The sequence below is a fragment of the Ammospiza nelsoni genome, chromosome 1 (genome assembly GCF_027579445.1).
Source record: "Ammospiza nelsoni isolate bAmmNel1 chromosome 1, bAmmNel1.pri, whole genome shotgun sequence".
NCBI lineage: Eukaryota > Metazoa > Chordata > Aves > Passeriformes > Passerellidae > Ammospiza > Ammospiza nelsoni.
The window spans coordinates 40,285,696-40,300,076 of record NC_080633.1 but is presented as its reverse complement, the minus strand read 5'-3'; the positions used below and the strand labels follow the sequence as shown (position 1 = coordinate 40,300,076).

Here is a 14,381-nt window from a genome sequence, read left to right as displayed (position 1 = left end):
ATGAACTCTAGTTTGATATGCTGGCATTCTGAATTACTGACTGTGAGTTCTCATGTAGGAAGCTGCCTGGTGGAAAAGGAGACCTGGGGATGCTGTTTGGCAGCTGCCTGAACATGAGCCAGCAGTGTGCCCAAGAAGGCCAAAGACATCCTGGCCTGTATCAGCACAGTGTGGCCAGCAGGGCCAGGGCAGTGACTGTCCCCCTGTGCCTGGCACTGCTGAGGCAGTACCTTAAATCTTGTCTTTAGTTCTGAGCCTCTCACTGCAGGAGGGGCATTGAGGTTTTTGGGTTGGTCCAGAGAAGGGGAGTGGAGCTGGTGGAGGGTCTGGAGCACAAGTCCTATGAGCAGTGGTTGAGGGAGCTGGGGGTGTTGAGCCAGGAATAGTACCCTATTTTCCTGCTGATTACTCTGGTAATGTGCAACATTTCTCGGCATTTGGGGTAACAGTGAAGGAAGGTGTGCTGGAGTTCCTAGACAAGTTTGTGGAATCTTTGTAATATCCTTCCTTCCTACATGTAGCTAAACATTTTAAATACTGTGCCATCAGTTAAACTATTGTAAGCCTCTGCATTTCTTTCCTCATTGTAGCTTTATCATCCAAATGTTGTATGGTATTACAGAACCTTCTTGGAAAGTGAGTATAAATGCACAGAATTATCACATTTTACATAATGAAGAAATAGGAATATATAATAAAACGATTTACAGGTTGGCAGGAGCATGTCAAATTTAAACAATAATCTTTCTTCCAGAGCTGCTACAAGTTCAAATAAGCCTATATTCTGATTCTATCTGTACCAATACAATTTTTAAAGACTAAAAAATAACAGCTTTTAAAATACATTTTAACCTCAAATACTCTATTTAAAAATTGTTTCTATATAAATACAGTATTCTATTAATTTCTTTTATGAGATGACAGGTTGTATATAGTGATGGATCTCATGGAGGGGGTGCCATTGGGAGACCAGTTTCACTATTTCAAGGAAAAGCAACAAGAGTTTACAGAAGAGGAATATGGCATATATTTATCAGAGTAAGGGCCTCCATTCTTTTTGCCAGGATTTTCCTACCTGTAATTAGTAGCACCATGTTTTTAAGCTAATAAATGATGAAGTAATGTTTATTATATCAATCACTAATACATAGCTGTGAATTTAATATGTCTTTATTTAGGTTGTAGTTAAGAATCTTTGTGAGGCTCTTTCTGTTTGTTTTTAAGCTTTGTCTAGCTCTTCGTTATTTGCATAAAGAGAAAAGGATTGTTCATTGAGATCTCACTGTGAGCAATATCATGTTGGAGGATAAAGACAGAGCTACAATTATTAAGTAGAACTGCTTTTCTTGGAGACAATTTCTCAAGATGTACCTGAGAAGCATTTCTTTACTGAAACTCTGAGAAGGTTTCAGATTCCTCTGTGTTGGTTATCATTCTTAGAAGCTAGTAAATGATTGCATTATTATACTGTTGTGTGAAATCATTGAATCACAGAATGGACTGGATTGAAAGGGATCTTAAATATAATATATTTTCAACACCCCCTTCCCCTGCAGAGGGCCTTTCTCTAGACCACGTTGCTCACAGTCTCATCCATCTTGACCTTAAACATTCCCAGGGGTGGATGACCTGTTCCAGTACCTCACCACCCTCACAGTAAAGATTTTTTTCCTAATGTCTTATCTAAACCTACCTTTTCCAGTTTCAAACCATTCCCCCTTGTTCAGTCACTATGTGCTGTTGTTAAAAGTCCTTCTCCATCTTTCTCAGAGGCTCCCTTCAGGTACTGGAAAGCCACTATTAGGTCACTCTAGAGCCTTCTCTTCTCCAGGCTGAATAAACCAAATTCTCTCAGCCTCCCCAACAGGAGAGGTGCTCCATCCCTCTGATCATCTTGTTGGTAATCCTCTGGACTCACTCCAACAGGTTGACGACCTTCCTGTGCTGGGACCCCAGAGCTGGATGCAGGGTTCCAGGTGGGGTCTCACCAGAGTGAAGCAGAGGGGCAGAATCCCCTCCCTTGCCCTGCTGCCCACGCTGCTTTGGACACAGCCCAGGAGCCATTTGGTTTCTGTGCTGTGAGTGCCCATGGCTGGGTCATGTCCTGGCACCCACCAGCCCCTCTGAGTCCTTCTCTCCAGGGCTGCTCTCCATCTGCTCATTCCCAGCCTGTACTGATACCAGGGGTTCCCTGACCCAGGTGCAGCACCTTGCTCTTGGTCTTGTTAAACTGAGTGAGATTCCCATGGGCCCATTTCTTGAGCTTATACAGGTCTCTCTGGATGGCATCTCATCCTCCAGGTGTGCCAACTGCACCCCTCAGCTTGGTGTCATCTGCAATTTATTTAGACTGATCCCTCCATTAATGTCATTAATGTATATATTAAATAACACTGGTCTCATTATGGATCCCTGAGGGACACTATTTGTCACTGGTGTCCATCGGGACTTTGAGCCATTGATCACTACCCTCTGGATGCAACCATCCAATCAACTTCCTATCCATCTAGCAGTCCACAGATTAATTACTGTTTTGGGGAACTATGCCAAAGGCTTTCCAGAACTCTTGATGAATGACATTTGTTGTCCTTCCATTGTCTACTGATGTAGTCAGTCCTTCATAGAAGGTCACTATGGTCAGGAAGGACTTGTCCTTGTTGAAGCCATGCTGACCATCTCAAATCACCTCCCTCTCCTACATGAGCCTTAGCATAGCTACTAGGAGGATCTGTTCCATGACCTTCCCAAGCACAGAAGTAAAATAATTGCTGATGCAAATATTGCGTCATCAACCATGGCTATATTTTTTGCAGCTATCGATGGTAAATATAATGGAGATGATTTAGCCTTAAAATATTTAAACTATAGTTATGCTTCAAGGCCTGTTTTTATTTAAATTAGCAAGAATATTGAAATAACTAGATTAGAGAATAAGTGCTAATGAACATATAAAGTATAACAGCTCCATTCCAATTCTGCCATGAATCTGTAATCATCACAGGGTGGATGAAGGAACCTAGACAGGTTCCAAGACAGACTTTGAAAGCAATATGTGTGTCAGCAGTACAAAGCATGGCATAGTTTTAGTCTTTGAGCAAATTAACACAACCTGGTACACAGAGCAAGCCTTCCAGGAAATTCAGATCCTGTAGTTTTTGAAGTTCTCAAAGAACTACTGCATGTTTTCTTGCTGCTCATGACACTGAAGAAAACAAACAATTTGAATGCTGCAGAATTGTTGTGAGAAGTCTTTATGCAAAATTCCATTTTTCGTCTTTAAATATAACAGTAAACTGTTATATTTAAAGTTAAAAAATACACGCACACCCATCCACAAAACACTCAGCTATAAATAGTTAGCAACTGTTGTTTCATAGTAAATATTTTTACCTCGTGATCTACATATTTAAATTTATTAATTATGAAATTGTGTGTGCTAAACCCCTTCAGAATCTTAGTAATGATGCAGAATTGAAAGAATGTGATTTAATGGTGCAATTGTCCTTGAGTGATGAAAAGAAATATTCCAGTTATTATTTTAAAGTAACGTATAATTGTATTTTATATCAACTGCTGCCACTGAGGGGCACTCTTGTCTCAACAACCTTTCCTTATCCTTAGTCCGTTCTAAATATGGAGAAGTCTAAATGTACTTTCAAGTATAAGCTCAAAATTGCCCTTGAAAAGCATTTATATATCTGTCAAATATTTACAGGAGTTCAGGAAAATTGGAAGAACAGAAACTTATTTGGATAATTTCTACAGCAATTAGTTCAAAACTATGTCAGTATTTAAACAAACACACTCTATTTAGTCCTACAGCTACTGCAAGTGTAGTACCTAGTGAATTTTTTGGGAGAGCTGAAGAACTTTTATCTACTGTTTCTGAATTTTATTAAGCCTTGCTTTTTAACAACCTTAATGAAATTAAGATTAATTTACTTTCTCTCTGATGATGGTTAATATGTACTGTGTAAATGCATGCTGTGGTCTTCTTGTAACTCATACAGTCTGTGTATGCCAAAGACTGGAGCATTTGTGATCTTAATGATTATATCTCACCTTAGCTGAGGATAAAGGTACTGTCCGTTTTGTACATTTCAAGTGCTCTTGGTGAAAGTTTGTCCTGATTTTGTTTGGGATAGAGTTAATTCTCTTTCTCGTAGCTGGTACAGTGCTGTGTTTTGAATTTAGGATGACAGAAATGTTGATAACACGCTGAGGATTTAGTTATTGCTGAGGAGTGTATACTCTAAATCAAGAACTTTTCAGTTTTCCATGATCTGCCAGCGAGGAGCTGCACAACGAGCTGGGGCCATAGGGTACATCCAGAATGGCTGCCTGGAACTAGCCCAAGGGATATTCTGTACCATTGGGGTAATTTGGCCAGGAGGTGCCAATGGCCACTCGTGGACTGGCTGGGCATCTTTCAGCAGGTGATAAGCAACTGCAGTGAGCATCATTTCTTTTTCTTGAGTTTTATTCTGCCCCACATTCTTTTAATTACAATTGCTACTAATAATAGCAACTATATGTATATAATTTTATATTATATAAATTATAATACTATAATACTGAAATAATATAATATTTTATTTTGTTTCAGTCGTCAAACTGTTTTTACATTGACCCATGAGTTTTATTTCCTTTTTTTGTCATTCTTGTTCCCAGTGGGGAAGGTGAGAAATTGAATGTGTGGTACTTGGTTGTTGGCTGGGGCTAAACCATGACAAAGTTACAACAAAATGTCAGATGAATGTGAAGCATATGCTAAAAAGCTGAGAAATCTCTGAATTTAATTTTTCCTGTCAGCTTTTTAAAAAGAGAAGGTCTGCTCTAAGATTTACTAAAAACATTGCTTCCATGTTTACAAGCTGCATGCTCATCCAAAATAGAGAGAATTCAATTTTCTGGAGTCTCTCAAATCTGAAAACTGACCCAAACTTACCTTGATCTTACTAGAGTAGTAAACTGCCTGTGAAGAAGTGTTGTGTGACTGTAAGTGGGATATGGCTGAAATTATTTTGCTTTGTAAAAGAATCTTATAATACTGCTATATTTTCTTTTCCTCAATCAGTCCTTCTGGAAATAGTAACTCTTGTTAATCTCTTGCTATGAGAATCTGCAGGCTGACAGTATAATAAAGGCAGATCATTTTTCTGTAACTAATGTTCTTAAAAAATATTGTCTTTAGAGAAGTGCCTTTGTTTCAAACTCTTATGGTGTCTTTTGATTAAAAAAAAACTAGTGAAGTGAGCAATATAATGGAGAAAGACCTTTTAGAGATTCAGACTTTAATTCTGCAACAACCACACCAATGAACTGCTTTAAGAAAATTCTTGGATTCACAGATAGGCATTTTCTACCTTCTGTATGAGAATGGGACCACTCATATTCCAAATTCCTTGAAGATCTCTTACACAGTTTATTCCTTTATGTTGGTTGAAAAGGATAGAAGTGCATAGAGTGGGAGACACTCCCACCTTGCTGTCAGAGTGGAAAACAATAAACCTGCTAAATAATTATGCTTATTTGTCCTGAATTCATGGAGAAATGTTCTACAGGTGGCACTTGTAGAACAATTCCAGCAGAACTTGGTAGGCAGGGACTTAGGGTGAAAGAAAAAAAGAATTCATACAAAGAAATCTGCAGCTGGCCTGGCACAATTCAAGATTAAATTTGAGGGACCTCTTCTATGGATGGTCTCTGAATATCGTGTGTATAGGTCTTATTGAAAAAGAAATACCTGAGATAATACCTCACTCTCTGATAAGACCTTACCTGAAGTACTATGTCCAGCTCTTGGGTCCTCAGCACAAGAAGGTCATGGACCTGTTGGAGTCAATCCTGAGGAAGGTTATGAAGAGGATTGTGGTGGTTTTGCATGGGAGATCTGAAACTGATGAACCAAAACCACTGCACAGATTAGAGGAGTGGAGCACCTCCCCTATGAGGAAAGGTTGGAAGCATTGGGATTGTTCAACCTGGAGAAGAAAAAGCTCTGGGGAGACCTTAGTGCACCTTTCTGAACATAAAGGGGACTATAAGAGAGCTGGAGAAGGACTTTTTACGAGGGGCTGTAGTTGCAGGACAAGGGGGTATGGCTTCAAACTGAAAGAGAGTAGACTTAGATTAAATATGAGGAAGAAATTATTTATGGGGGCAGGGGGGTGGTGGGGCTCTGGAATCAGAGAAGTTCTGGATGCCTTGTCCCTAGAAGTATTCAAGGTCAAGTTAGATGGGTCTCTGAGCAGCCTGATGTAGTGAAAGATGTCCTAGCCCATGACAGGGAGCTTGGAACTAGATAATCTTAACATCCATTCCTACCCATTCTACAATAATATTCGGAAGAATTTTTGAATATTTATAGTCACACTGTGTTTTCTTTTTCTTAAGCAATGTGTGCGGTTAGATACTTTCTTTATTCAGATCTTTCTTTATTGTTTTGTTTTTGAACTTATGCAAGACAGAAATGAAAGTTCTAAGCCCAGGAGGTGCTTCATTCTAATGTGAAAATTGTATAACTTTTTTGTATTTCCCAGGACATCTTTTACACATGTCAATTAAACTCAAATTATCCTAATCTTTTTCAGGCTCTATAAAGTTGTGTATTGTTGCAAATGTAAACAGACATTTACAATCTGATCCCAGTGAGCTGTTTCTCTGTAGAGAACTTAAGCATGTTGTTGTTTTGTAGTCTCTAGAAGTGCCCACCCTACTCATTTTCTGTTTAATTTTTGACATAAATTCCATAGGAAGGGGTCCATAACTACCATCTCTTATGCTGGTACAGCATTTAATCATAATTGATTGAACTACCAATGCTATGAACATATAAATATTAAATCATGCCAACCTGCAATTTTGTAAGACATCTCAGTCTAAATTGATAGAAAAGTACAACCAAAACTGTACATCTCTGGTCAGACTGAAAGTCTCATGTATTGTGTCAGACACACACAAAAAAGGTGGAATTTTAAGTGCAGCCAGGTTGAAAGTTGTTTTGTTATAGGGTTTTTGAGATTGATTGAACCAATATTATCAGTGGCTTTCCTTTTCATCTGTCCAGCCTTTTTATATAAGACATTGAGAAGTTACAGTTCTAAATTGAAAATGTGTATCTGCTTTTATTGCAGCTATATTTTACTGCAGCTGTGTTTTGGTTCTAGCACAGTGTATTTCTGTCTAGAGCTCCATAGCTGCATCTGTTTGTATGACAAAACAGAAGACTCTGTAGATCATCACTTTTCCTCAGTGTCATTTAACTGCAGAAAGGTTTACACCTTAATGGTCAGAGGGCTGTGTGGAATCACTTTCAGACACCTTTCAGAGCTGATATCAAGGAGAATTGTGAAGGGTACCCTACTCTGTTTTAGGAAGCATGTTCTGTTTAATGTTTAGTTCTCATGATAAAATAGCAGCTGGAAAGATCTGTATGGGTCTGAACCTAGGATTATATAGCAGCAGAATGCTTGTATTGAGACAACTCACCTGTTGGATAAACTTCTAATCATAGCAGGCAGCCATGGAGTGTTAGAATGGTTAAATGAATGTGACTTGGAAAGTTCAAAGAGTTGCTGGGTGCTGGAAGAAAGTTCCCTGTTAGTTTTATAATTCAGAATATTTGCTTGAGTGCATTGTATAAAACACTTACTGGCTCTGGATTCTGTTCCATGCCCAGAAAAGCAGGGGCCATGAGATAAAGTGGACATAACCAGTGTCTGTTGTATGTTAGTCACTGCTCAGATTCTTTTGAATCAGTCAGTGCTATTTTTTTAGCAGATTACATGGCTCATTTATCTAATATTCATAATCAGAATTGCTACCCTTCACACTGAGGTTTAAGGAAGTCCTTGTAGTACTTTATTTTTAAAGTTATTTTCATAATAGGCTGAGTGGAATCTTCTACTTTTTTATATTCACATTGTAATTCAAACATTCTGGAAATCATTGGTGGATTAATACTATGATCACATCTCCCCACAAATCTCAGTTCTAGATGTGGATCAGGGCTTAGGTTCCTAGTGCAGAAGTTACAAGCTTCACAAATCTAGCAGTAGATTGTTTACAAAGCATTAATAAAAGCACACAGAAAGGAGAATGATAGAATAGCTAAAAGATTTATTTGGGAATGAGAAGTTAATTCTGTTTACATTCTATTGATGGGTAAAAGTAGAATAAGTATGTACTGTTGTTGATTAAATTGCAAATTATCCTGATTTTAGCATATGTTTTTATAGAAAATGAAGTTGTAATTTTATACTCTAAATCGCTGTACCTCAGTTAGTTGCTTACAAATCTGCTTGATAAAAATTGCAAACTTGCTGAAGAGAAGCTAAGGGTTTTTCTCCCATCCCTCTCTACCCTTCAGGGTAGAAGAAGAAACTTCAGCTGATACACAGTGAAAATCTGATGTGAGCAGGTCTGAAGTCCATAGATGGGGGGAATTTGCTGTTCTTTTTTGTGCTGCTTTTGGAGAACAGAAAAGAACATAAAATCCATTTTGTATTTGATTTTAGGAGAAATTAATGGCATTTTCAAATGGAGTTCAGATATAAATTAAGGCAAGAAACTTGCAGATATGGAATCAGTGTTGTTAAGTTGTATCTGGATAATTTTTGTCTTGTTTATATTGCAGAAGATAAATTTAGATCAGAATTTTGGGAAATGAAACAGCAAATGCAAATCCAGATTCTCTTAATAAAAAGAGTAATAAGAAAACCATTGCAGGTATCGGAAATGCTCATTGGAAGAGAGTGCTAAGATTTGGAAAGCTTCTGTAATTTGGCCATCATGAAAGCTGAGGAGACCATTAATAGGAGATTAAGATACTAGCTAAGTAAGCCTAGTCCTATTTTCATAGTTCTGTCTTTCCTTCATACCCTCTTCCACAGATTTTTAATATTTTTTGAAACCACCTTGCTTCATTATCACTTATTCTGCAACTCTAAACATAGTGTAAACAAGTGAAAAAAGTGAAGGAGGGTGATCAGAATCTAAAGGATTATGACTACATCATATTATTTTAATTTTTCTTCCTGTATGAGGATTGCCTTGTATACTTGTTTGACTAATTTTTAACAATTTTTAAAAAATCAAAATAAAACTAATCAATAGGGGTCACCTTCCTATTTTGTCAAATCTTCATTTAATGATACATGAGACAGGCCTGTCACAGATCTCAGAAGTTATTTCATTTGTTTGTTAGTCATTGTAGCAACTTTTGGCATCACATACCAAATAATCATGGAATATTAAATTTTTTAGACCAATTTATTTATTTATTAAGACAAATGCTTAAATACATTAAAAGAAGCAATGTCCCTAGTTTGATGCAGTTCAACAGTTGGCAGTTCTTTTTCATTTGAATCTCTATTATAGGCTTGAAAAAGCTAAGAAAAAAAATAAAGCAGATTGTCCTGGGCATTACATTCCTTAGCTCTGGCAGCGCCAGTTGTATGTAGGAGTTTCTTGCTGGTGTCAACAAAGTTTAGCCAAATTTGGAAAAAGTAATTGCCACTGAAAGGGTTTTATCCCTCCATTTCTGAGGACTTTAGCTTAAAATGAAGAGAATATATTTACTCCATCTGGCTGATTTTTCCCTCGCTTTCTTTCTTTTCTCCATAATCACTCATGTTGTATTACAATGAACTACTATTTCCAGAACTGAGATGTTCAGCTGCCTTCTTTCCTTTACTAAATCTCTCAACAGGAACTGAATTTATGAATTGTTGTAATGTCTCAATACTCTTCCTTCATCAAATATTATTTGAAGAATTCTAAAGGAAGGAATTTAGAATGATTCAGCCCAATTAATACAAGGAAGTATCAACACTGCAAAAACCTCTGGTCCTTTGGGGATTAATATTTCTTGTGGTGAGCTGCCTGAGGACTGCCTTAACTCAAGGGAAAAGGGAGGCTTCTTGGTTATCCCGTTAATTTAGCATTCTTTATACTTACATTTTCCAAGCACTGCAGAGCTAGTCCTTCTTTGGACATTTTGTTCAACGAAAAATGATCTGTGGCTTGAGCGTCTAGATTTATCTTTCTTATCAAAGGCCCTTTCTGAATTCAAGAACTGCTCCTTTTCAGACCCTGAAGACTTGCACTGAGCAAGAGCCAACAGAAACTAATTTTTCTTACCTGTATTTCTTCTCATCTCCAGCTTCTTTTAATGGGTAGTAACATTTTGAAATAAAATTTTTATGAACTGTGTCAGAGTGAAAGCAATTGGAATAGGCATGCTATGGGCTCTGTCCAAGTAGAACAGAAGTTCTTAGAATATTTTAAACATTGTGATTTGTTACTTACAGCAAAAATCTTCTTCTGAAGTAGTATTGCAATACAAAAATTATTAACAAGATTTAGGAAGTACAATAGTGTTTTCTGCTCTTTGTGCTTGGACTTAATGAAGTGTGATGTATCTTAACTGCATTGTTGTGTGGAGGCAGCAGTAGAATATTGAATTGGAAAAAACAAACTTGAACTGTTTGCATGGAACTTTGATTAAAAATATAATATCTAAGACTGTGTGTGCCATTTTGTCAACGACTACCTGATAATTACACAAGGCACTTTATTAACATAATTACATGACCATCTAAATCTACAGCTTTTTTCACAAGCTAAGGCTAAGATTCACCATTATTTCTTACCAAATTTCATTTTTGAACATGAACTACCAAGCTATTAGACCCCCCCACCCCCATGCTCCTTTGAAATTAAATTTGTTGCAAAGTCCACCCTTCCCAATTGTCATAATTTCAAGGAAAGAAAACTAATTACCATAGATTTCGATTATTAGAGATTAGTATGAGATCACTGCTTATTAGATACATAGCATTGACATACAGTTTGTTGAAATATATTAATATAAACCTGAAACTGGTCATATAGTTTACTCTGAAACCATCAGAAGTGTGCTTATGGTATTTTTAAAGCAGATAGGCTTAATTCAAGTGTAAGTTGCTGATGAATGTAGAGATAAAAGGATATTATAGTCCAGTTCTGTGAAATGTAAAAGATAAAAAATCCCAAACCTCCCTTCCACCCTCCCCCAGCTTTTCAGCTGTTGTGACTGAGCACTGATTTTCATCAATGAGTGGAGGTGGTGGCTATTGAGATGTGAATCTTTGTCCCTTTTTTTAATTATTGTAGCTGACTTTGCAAAATGAAGGCAAGAAATCTGCAAACTTGTATAAGTAGTGGTATCCTGTAATATAGGTAATCCTATAGGTATTTATGTATGTGTATATATATATATATATATATATATGTATGTGTGTGTGTGTGTGTGTGTGTGTGTGTGTGTATCTATCTATCTATCTAGGTGGGTGTTTATATATTACCTATAGGTAATCCTATTATCCTATAATAATAGGTAATCTTATTATATTTGTGATAAGTACTCCTGCATGTAACTTTTAGTCCAGGGACTTCCCTCTTCATGGTTACTCTTGGAGCAGACAGGGAAGTTGCAATGAAGTAAGGAACAAGGTGTAAGTCATGAGCTACTCTGCAATAGTTGGTTGCCTCCCTATTTTGATGTTGCCTGTTCTCAACACATGGTGGTTACTGTGGGTTAACTTGGTGCAAAAATGAACTAGCTGCAGCAATGTAGTAACTTATTCGTCTATATGTAGAATATCCTTATAGATAAGGAAATGTATGTTTAATTATAAAAAGGTGTATGTAAACAGTATCAATTACCACCACCACATGTGAGGGCTTTACACCTGTGAGAATATTTTGCCTGCAGGCTGTGATAACTAATTAAAAGGTCCAAGCCATGAGGGGAGCTGCTGGTTGTTCCTCTGAATTAAGAGTCAAGAACTCAGGCATTTGGCAGTTGAACATAATTCATTTTGCCATTTTTGAAATTGTTGCTTGTGAATTCCTAGTGCCAGAATGATAATGATTGACACTTATTCCCTAGAAATCCCTAAATCCTAAAATGGCTTCAAGAGTGACACCTTGTAATATGTTAAATATTCAAGTCACATACCTTGGAAGACATGCTTATAGCTCTTAGTGAGCAAAGGTAAGAGGGTTGCAAGGCTGCCTTAATTGCTTATCCAAATATTCCTGAAACATTGCACAATTTCTGAGTGACATTGGATCTGTGAGTGATAGCGGGGGTATATAAAGTGTAGTAAGAGTTTGGTGTAACTAGTTATGTGCCATCTTTTTTTCAGCTTCTCTGAAATAATCAATTTGTTTTGTTCACTTACAGCTGGGAAGAGAAGCTGTTGATGAGAATTTATTCTGCTCTTTTAAACATCAGTTTAAAAATAGAGGTGTCAGAGGTGTCAAAACCATGCTGCCATGGCCCTCAGGCACACTGAATTGTAATTTTTCTTATCCCATCTACATTTATTTCTTCTTTTTCCTCTGTTAGATGCCTATTTTGTTTTCACTGATATCTTTTGGGTTTTTAATATTTTGCAGGAAATTTTTGTTTGAGAGTAGTGTTCTGTATATTTAAATACTTTTTAAAATATAATTTTTGCTTATGCTATATTTATTATTATTCTTATACCCTGTCTTTGTACATAGAAGTTCATATCAGAGCTGGAACTTTGGCAGATCTTTTTCTACCTCTTTATCCAGTTATTTGGATGCAGGATTGAGGATAAAATGTCCCATACAGGTTGCAGTCTCTCAAGTAAGTGGTCTTTTGGGACGTTACTTGTCAGTTCTACTCCACAGGCAAAATCATGGAAGCAGTGATCCTTGTCTGTCTGCAGTCAGAAAAGAGAACAAGGATAGAGTACAGATGTCTTTGTATTTAAAATATATGCTTGAGTAATATTTAAAATGACAGGCTAAGATATTAGTCCTTCCAATGTCATAATAATTTAAGAATGCTAAAGAGGCTTTGCAAACAGCACCATGCACTGGAGGCCACCTTCAAGGTGCTTGGTTAGTTCTGGGTGTGACAGTGGGCTTTTTGAAATGGAAGCCTGTTCACAAGGAATAAGATGAACTGACAGAGTATTTTAGGGCAAGTCTTGAAGGAGAAATCAGACCCTGTAGACTTAAGCAGTGCTTGGACTAGACTTTTTAATGGTGCTTTTTTGTATGATTTAAGTAGATGTTAAAGGCTATTAAAAACCAAGAAAACTGCCTACCTATCAATGCACAAAAAACCCCCCCAAACCAAAAAGAGAAAGAGAAGTGAGAGATTGTTTTCATCTTAGAATGGCAGAAATAGCTTTCTTCTGAATTGACAGGTAATAGTTTTGAGTAGTTTGAGATGCACCCCACCCTTCTTTGAGCAGACAATACTGTGCAGAAGCAAGACAATAAATATCAAAAGTAGCATTTGATGCTTATTGTTTAAATTTGACTAAGCAATATTATGCAAAATGGTTCAGATAAAAACACACCACTGTATATACCAAAATGTTTGTATTTGGGCTTGGCTGAATCAATTTGCTAATGCAATTTTTTGAACCTTGTGTCATCATAAAATAACTGCAGACACTGTTTTTTGTTTAGAGAGGGGCTTATATAATTATGTTTTGTAATTGTGATGGTTTTTAATTTTACTTCATACTAAGTTGCATTCTACTATCACACTAATTAAATTCCTTTTAATTGATTATCTCCCTGAACTAAAAAATCCAGCAATGTGTGTGTTTAGAATACCAAATGTATTAAACGGATGTGTTTACACTTAATACATTAAAAGTTGAGGAAAAGACTGCTTTAGGGAATTGGTAATGAATCCTGAAGTCTTTTCCCAGCTCGTAAGTCACTAGAAACAATCTGCTCCAAGTTAGTGGTGACAGTCTTTATTATTGTGCTGTCTCAAAGGCCTTCCCAGAAGAGACACAGCAATTGTCCATGGTTATAGAGAATGATGTTTCCTTTCAATTATACCTTCCATTTCTTTGTTTCAAAAAAAGGATTGTGATTTAGGAAGAGAGGATATATTGCCAGCAGATCAAGAGATGTATATAACTGTATATGTATAGAGACTATTTAGATGAACTCTGGGAAATTAACTTAATTTTGATATTGGATGGAATCGAGAGTCCCATCATAATTGCTTGAGAACTTGACTGATCTTTAAAAGCTGTTGAGAAACTATGAGTAGATCCCTCAGGTGTCATTAAGAAGCAGACAAGAAAGTTCTACCTTAGTTGATGAGGTAACTTGATCTTTCTGAAACAAAATTGTTTTCAAATGTTAGAAAACTGATGCACAGAACAATGTTGTTTATTTAGCTTTTTGTGCCAGTGTTGGGGAGTTTTCTTGCTGTGGTGTTTTGAAGAAACTCCCATTTCAGTGGCAATTGGACATATTATTTTACTCCCTCATCTTCTCTGCTGTGGAGGAGAAAATATTCGTTGATCTTCATTTATGTTTATGGACTA

The 14,381-nt window shown here is 36.8% G+C and overlaps 1 protein-coding gene across 1 annotated transcript in view; it reads left to right on the top strand.

Annotated features, from left to right (window-relative positions):
- Positions 1-14,381, top strand: part of NEK10 (NIMA related kinase 10) — a 79,317-nt gene that overhangs the window by 18,213 nt on the left and 46,723 nt on the right. The window contains 4 exon segments of the mRNA XM_059493384.1: positions 591-636; positions 918-1,013; positions 1,016-1,038; positions 1,225-1,331. Coding sequence (XP_059349367.1) covers positions 591-636; positions 918-1,013; positions 1,016-1,038; positions 1,225-1,331 — 272 coding nt within the window.